This window comes from Rhincodon typus, unplaced genomic scaffold (genome assembly GCF_021869965.1).
Source record: "Rhincodon typus isolate 14 unplaced genomic scaffold, sRhiTyp1.1 hic_rhity00003594, whole genome shotgun sequence".
Taxonomy (NCBI): Eukaryota; Metazoa; Chordata; class Chondrichthyes; order Orectolobiformes; family Rhincodontidae; genus Rhincodon; species Rhincodon typus.
The window spans coordinates 858-7,846 of record NW_025969232.1 but is presented as its reverse complement, the minus strand read 5'-3'; the positions used below and the strand labels follow the sequence as shown (position 1 = coordinate 7,846).

Here is a 6,989-nt window from a genome sequence, read left to right as displayed (position 1 = left end):
TGGCTAGCACGAGGGGGCATAGCTTTAAATTGAGGGGTGATAGATATAGGACAGATGTCAGAGGTAGGTTCTTTACTCAGAGTAGCAAGGGCGTGGAATGCCCTGCCTGCAAAAGTAGTAGACTCACCCACTTTAAGGGCATTTAAATGGTCATTGGATAAACATATGGATGATAATGGAATAGTGTAGGTTAGATGGGCTTCAGATTGGTTTCACAGGTTGGCGCAACATCGAGGGCCGAAGGGCCTGTACTGCGCTGTAATGTTCTATGTTCTAGAAGTTAATGGCCAAAACTCAAAGAGTGTTGTTGGGTTGTGCAGAGATAAGTTTTTTTTTTAAAAAAAAAAAAAAATAAAAAAAAAATCTGAATTCCGGTTTTTCCATGTAGCTTGGGAATTTGCCCACATTCATCGTAGTACTCTGGATCTAAATAGGGAGGATGGGATGTGATGGAGAGGAGTGGAGCAAAGGCTTGAAATTAGTGGAGAATCTTGTGATCCTGAACAGAATAGTAGGGATCAAGTTGAGCAAGTAGCAAGACAAATTCACCCTTCCCTAGAAAATGGCCCAGAGCATAAAAATTTCAGTTGTCATTCCACCCTCATGCATACCTCCCAGCTGTTTGATTATAGTGCAGGTGCTGGTGTTGGACTGGGGTAGACAAGGTCAGAAATCACACGACACCAGGTTTATTGTCCGACAGGCTTATTTGAAAACACAAGCTTTAGGCTCCAAAAGCTTGTGTTTTCAAATAAACCTGTCGGACTATAAACCTGGTGTCGTGTGATTTCTGGCCTAATCTAGGAACAGATAGATGTAAAGATAGGAATAAAGTGATTCCTAGGCTGCTTATTGTTATCCAAATGTAAGTGACGTGAAAGATTAGAAAGTGGTTTCCTCCACATCTTTCTTTTTATTCCTGTAGATTACTCCAAGGCAGAGGCTCTCTGCAAGGAATATGGTCAAACAAAAGGGCCAGGATCAACAGCCAAGCCATCCGAGCACTTGTTCTTTAGGAAGTTGGGAACATACATCAGAAACACCCTAGAAAAGTGTCAGAGAGAGAATGGGTTCATGTAAGTTTATTTTTATTCATTGGCAATGTCATCATTTATTGTACATTCTAAATTGAGTGGCTGAGTAGTTAATAGTGAACCACGTTAGTTATCAACTGAAGTCACATAAGGACGCAGTATTACCTTCCCTAAAAAGTATTACTAAACCATTGTTGGGTCTTTAAAAAACAATCTTCACAATCACCTTAGTAATACTAACTTTTACTTCATAAACTCAAGATTGTCACACTGCTATAGAGAGATTTGAATTTCTATTCTCTTGATCACCACTACACTGCTTTGCCTGTGTAACAGTAGCAGGTTGAACCAGGCCTCTGGCAACCTTAGCCCTTCAACCTAGTTGACTGACCACTCATTCACTGATTTCTATTTCATGAGCTGCAAAAGCCAAGGAAATGGGGATTCTGATAACTGAATGCTGCTGTCCAGGGGGTTGTTTATGATAAATTGATAGGAAAGACGCTTCTGTGATTAAGGAGGGATGCTCTTGTGTGATAAACATAGGTAACCAAGGAAGAATAATCTTTATTATGCTCCATTTTTCTCTTTCAAGCTACTTCCAGAAAGTTCCTCCAGAGGCTCCACAGCTGGAGCTGAAGGCCAACTATGGTTTGGTGGAGCCCCAGTCATTTGAGCTTCCAGCACTCAGCAGTCAGTGGAGCCAGGACGTGTACACTGCATTCGATATTACTAAAGGCCCCAAGGATGACAAGGTACAAAGGGCTATCTGCTAGCGTGACTCTGTCTCCCAGTGACCAGATGGGTTCATGCTGTGAGGATTTGAAGGCCTCAAGATTGATCTCACCCTGTCCTTCATGAGCTGATTTCAATGAGTAGTAACTACTTGTGGGAAGTATAAAACAAGGCATTGAATCCAAACAATGCTCAGGATCATAGCCCTCGCCAGAAATTGGATTGAAGAAAGAAAATAAACATTTGCACATCCATAGTCCTTTTAGTACTTCAGGACACCCCAAAGTATTTTGTTCCCAACTGAGTTGTTTCAAAGTGTAGTCACTAGTGTACTATAGAACGAGTTGGATCAGAGTCCCTGAGAGAACCAAGCCTCTTCAGGGAAAGAGGCTAAACAACTGATCAGACCATAAGGTGTAGAAGCAAAAGTTGGCCATTCGGACCATCGAGTCTGCTCTGGCATTCATTGAGATCATGGCTGATCTGATAACCCTCAATTCCACTTTCCTGCATTATCACCATAACCCTTGGCTCCCACAATGATTAGAAATCTGTCTCTCAGCATTAAGTGTAATTAACAACCCTGTCTTGACCGCCTTCTGTGGTAAAGAATTCTATTGATTCACTACCATCTGAGAGAAAAAAACATCCTCCTTGTCCTTTGAGTGTTAAATGAGCGATCCCTTATTCTGAGGTTATGCGCTCTGGTCCTAGACTCTCCCACAAACAGACACAACCTTTCCGCATCGACCAAGGTCAAGACCCCCAAGAATCTTGTGTTTCAATAGGGTTCCTCTCATTCTTCTAAACTCCAATGTGTACAGGCTTAACTTACTCAATCTTTCCTCATAAGACAGACCCTCCACACATGGTATCAGCCTTGTGAACCTCGTTTAGATTGTTTTTATTACCCGTATAACTTCCTTAAATAAAGGAAATAAAACTTCACAATTTCATATGTGATCTGATTAGTCTTAGCAAGACCTCCTTATTTTTATACTGTATTCCTTTTGACATAAAGACCAACATTCTATTACCTTTCCTATTATCTGCTGAACTTTGATGCCAGCCTTTTGTCATTCATGGATGAAGATTCCCAAATCCTTCTGTTCTGTCAGTTTTAGTTGTCTTTATCCATTTAAACAATATTCAGCTTCTCTATTCTTCCTGACAAAGTGCATAACCACACATTTTCCCACAGTATATGCCATTTGTCAAATTTTTGCCAATCATTTAACCTGTCTTTAACCTTGTGCAGACTGAATCATCCTTACCACTTGCTTCCCATTTATTTTTGTCATCGCAAACTTGATGATTATAGAATCCCTACAGTGAATGTAAATGCCATTCAGCCCATCATGTCTGCACTAACCCTCCAAAAAGTATCCTACTCAGATAGCACTCCCCCAACCCTATTACTGTAACCCCGCATTTACCATGGCTATACCACTTAGTCTGCACAATGGGGCAATTTAACATGGCCAATCCACCTAACCAACACATCTTTGGACTGAGAGGGGAGACCAGTGCACATGGTGGAACCACACAGACAGGGGGAGAATGTGCAAACTCCTCACAAACAGTTACCCAAGGCTGTAGTTGTACTTGAGGCCCTGGTATTGCAAGGTATCAGTGCTAGCCACTGTGCCACCGTGCTGCCCAGTGATAGGGATAGGTTCACTTCTGGCATCCAAGTAATTAATACATATATATTGTTAATAATTATAGTGCCAGCACTGATCCCTGTCGCATTACCATTCCAAAAATACTAATTTTATCCCAATTGTCTTCTATTAAAAATCCTCTATCCATGCAAATATACTCACTATTGTATTATGGGCTCTTATCTTAAATAGCCTTGTATGCAGTACCTTTTCAAATGCCATTTGGAAATCCAAATATGTTGTGTCCACTGGTTCTCCTTTATCTATTCTACTTGTTACTTCAAAGAACTGTAATACATTTATTATGCATGATTTTCTCCTTCACGATGCTAAAATGACTCTTCTTGATTATATTGCTTCCAAATGCTCTGCTAATACATTCTTTACAATACATTCTGCAATTGCATGAGCTATTTTTATATAGCAAGGAAGAAAAATGTTTTTATTATTCATTCAAACTACTTTCTAAGGGTGGAAGAAAAATGCATTCCTGTCTAACAATAACTACAGTACACCAAAAGTATTTCTCTAACTGTTCATACTCTGCCCTTTATTGGAGACCAGCTCCTGTTTTAATCCTGAACTTTGACTATAGTCCTGGGCTGTGTCTGCATGACTTGCTCATATAGAATGTGACATTTGATACATTTTCATTTCCTCTTAGGCTAAGGATAAAAAGGAAGAAGAGGTGAAGCCAGTGAAGGAGCCAGACCTGAAACCCCAGAAAGACACGGGCTGCTTGATTTCTTAAGGAGACAATCAAACATGATTCAACTGTCTGAATGATGCCTGCACTCGCTCCATAAAGTGCGTGGCTAGTCTCTCAGTAGGACCTTGTTTAAGTGGCCATCAACCATGACTTCCTGGTTTCCCTTCACCCCACTCCTGCCTCCTGTACAATGTCTGCACTTTTAAACAAATGTTAACCAGAGTCATCAAGTCAGAAGTAAAGAAAAAATTTTTTCCAGTTTTCTGGTTTTTCTCTGTTCGTGTCCAAGATGAGGATTGAGTTACCCTTCTGGTCAATTTTGGCCTATCCTGGAAACGTCCAGATTGTATCATCCTCAAGAACTTGCACAACTGCTGCCAAGAGGCTGAAACAGACAAATTAGTTTGGACCCTATCAGTGATTCACTTTGTTGTTGGGACTTCATTAATATACTGGCCTTGAGCATCTACCTGCTTGTGCCCCAGAAAGACTGACAAACACTAATTTTTTGAATTCTAAACTTGTATCTCACATTCAAAGCTTTGTTTTGATTACTTATGTTAATTATTTGGTGTTAATTTATTCTTTTCACTTCCATAAATCCTACGTTCATGTCCATGCTTTTCCTGTTGCTAATTCATATTCCTGAATTTCTCCCCTCTGCAGTACAGTTTAGTGTGGCAATTAAGGCTAGAGGTGGGGCAAAAAGCTACAACCACCAAATTGCTGGATTACACAATGCAGACAATACCAATCGGCTTTGGTATTCGAGAGGGAGGAGGTTCAGGTTTTTCATGGGATTACTTAATCAGGCCTTGCCTATGATTCTTCCCTTTCCTCAAATCAGCGACAGGCTAATTCCAAGTTGATTTTTATATCCTATTCACATAGTACTCAAACCCTGCCTTCTCAAATAAGTGTGTGAATGAAATGAGGAAAGACATTCAGCTCTCCATTTCCCTCTTATTCCCTCCACTCCCAATTGTCACTGAAATCATTTGGATTTTCTGCTCTAGTGCCTGTCCAATTGAAGACATGTATTAAACATTTTAGTTTGCGTGTCAATCAGTGATGCTCCTTTCTTTCGAAAGAAGAACAAAGAAAATGTAAATGAATATATTACACATACAGCTATAAATATAATAAAACATTGAATTTTATTATTTTTTGGGAAGGGGAACTTAATTAGTAGGTTTTGTTTTAAATGGGTTGTGCAGTCAGGAATAAAAACAGTGCTGGAGAAACTCAGCAGGTCTGGCAGCATCTGTGGGGAGAGAAACTGTTACAGTTTTGAACCAATACCTTTTGTTCCTAGTTGGGATTTCCTGTCACTAGCATGCATCCACAGACTGAGATTTTAGTCTTCCCTAAAATAGATGAGAGGGAAAAATAATCAGCCAAGGTTTATGTACCAACTGCTCACCACTGCGTGTATTTATAATGTTCATAACAGTTAAAGAATCCAATCTTAACTCTGTGTAACACTGAGGGGCTGATGGCCCAGAATGAATTTGTGCCATGGGCTTGGTCAGTGCGCTGAAGTGAAGATGTTGCTGGTGTTTGGGCTGTTTCACAGGATTAATGATCTGTGGCTAGTCCCTGGCTGGAGTCTTGGGCTGCATACAGGAGCATTCTCAGGCTGTAGGTTGGTGGGGCAGGTAAGTATTGCTTTGTTGACTGTGGGTGATCCTGAAGGAGGGTGTACACCAGTTCTGAGTAGTTCTGATTCCAGGCGTGGGCTCCTTTATCTGTTTTGCCATTTTAAATAATGGGTAAGCTCCTTTGGAGACTCTGGTCAAAATGGAGGGAGCACTGCACCTATGTAGCACTAACTGGAATCTACATTTATCTGTCATGAACCCTTGCATGTTAAAAAAACTTAATTCAGAACTGAAGGCTTGCAATGAAAACAATGGGGAAAGTGATGTAAGCCTGAGTGAAGGGAGAGAAATGAAGGTTTTATGTATAATATTGGTCAGTAATGACCCTGCAATATTCCTATTCCTTCAGCTTGGTGTTAAATGCTGGTTTATCATGTAATCTTGTGTTGATTAACAAGATGATGTAATCAATTTATTGCTTGGTTAAAAATAAACACATTTATACCATTTAAATAGGCTGTGGGTAAGAAGTTTTCAAATTGTTTCACAAAGCTTCCCCCCCCCCCCCCCCCCACCACTGCCCTCAAGAGAAAAATAAAGCACCACCAAAATGGACAGATTGTGTGACAAGTTGTTTTTCAATATCTGTCCATTCCTCCAACAGAATGAACAATGCAGCTGACTGCCAGAATGGTGTTGAGGGTGAATGCCAGCAGGGACCGGTTGAGCTAAATAGTTTGTTTTCAAGTTGTTGTTTCTATGTAGATGTAATCTTTTGATCTGTATGTAGTACCCCCATAGATCAGAGTTATGACAGTGCACAAGGAGACCTTTTGGCCCATCTTGTCTACACCAGTTCTTGAAGTAATTCACTTGGTGCCATTCTATTGTCTTCTGTCCACACCCTTGCTCATTGTTCTTTTTCAAATAAATCTAATTTCCTTTGTGTCTCCACTGTACTCTAGTATGCTTCACAAATTTTAACACCTGCATGAAACAAGTTAGTTTTGATTTCTCTTTATTTGCCAATTACTTTAAATCTGTGCTCTTCGAATAATTCTCAATCACTTCACAAGCAGAAATAGTTTCTCCAAATATACTCTGTCCATACCCTACATGACTTTGAATACCTCTATCAAATCCCTTCTTCTCGAAGGAAAATACTCCTAACTTCTCCACTTTATCTTTGTAATTGAATTTCCTCATCCCTGTAACCATTCTCATGAATCTTTTCTTCACTCCCTAA

The 6,989-nt window shown here is 40.1% G+C and overlaps 1 protein-coding gene across 1 annotated transcript in view; it reads left to right on the top strand.

Moving 5' to 3' along the window:
* LOC109916148 (BRO1 domain-containing protein BROX-like) overlaps positions 1–6,256 on the top strand; it is a 9,897-nt gene extending 3,641 nt beyond the window's left edge. Inside the window, exons 3-5 of the mRNA XM_020515856.2 lie at positions 926–1,076; positions 1,630–1,789; positions 4,098–6,256. Of these exons, the coding sequence (XP_020371445.2) occupies positions 926–1,076; positions 1,630–1,789; positions 4,098–4,184 (398 nt within the window). The 3' untranslated portion in view covers positions 4,185–6,256. The remainder of the gene's footprint in view (positions 1–925; positions 1,077–1,629; positions 1,790–4,097) is intronic.
* The last annotated feature ends 733 nt before the right edge of the window (positions 6,257–6,989 follow it).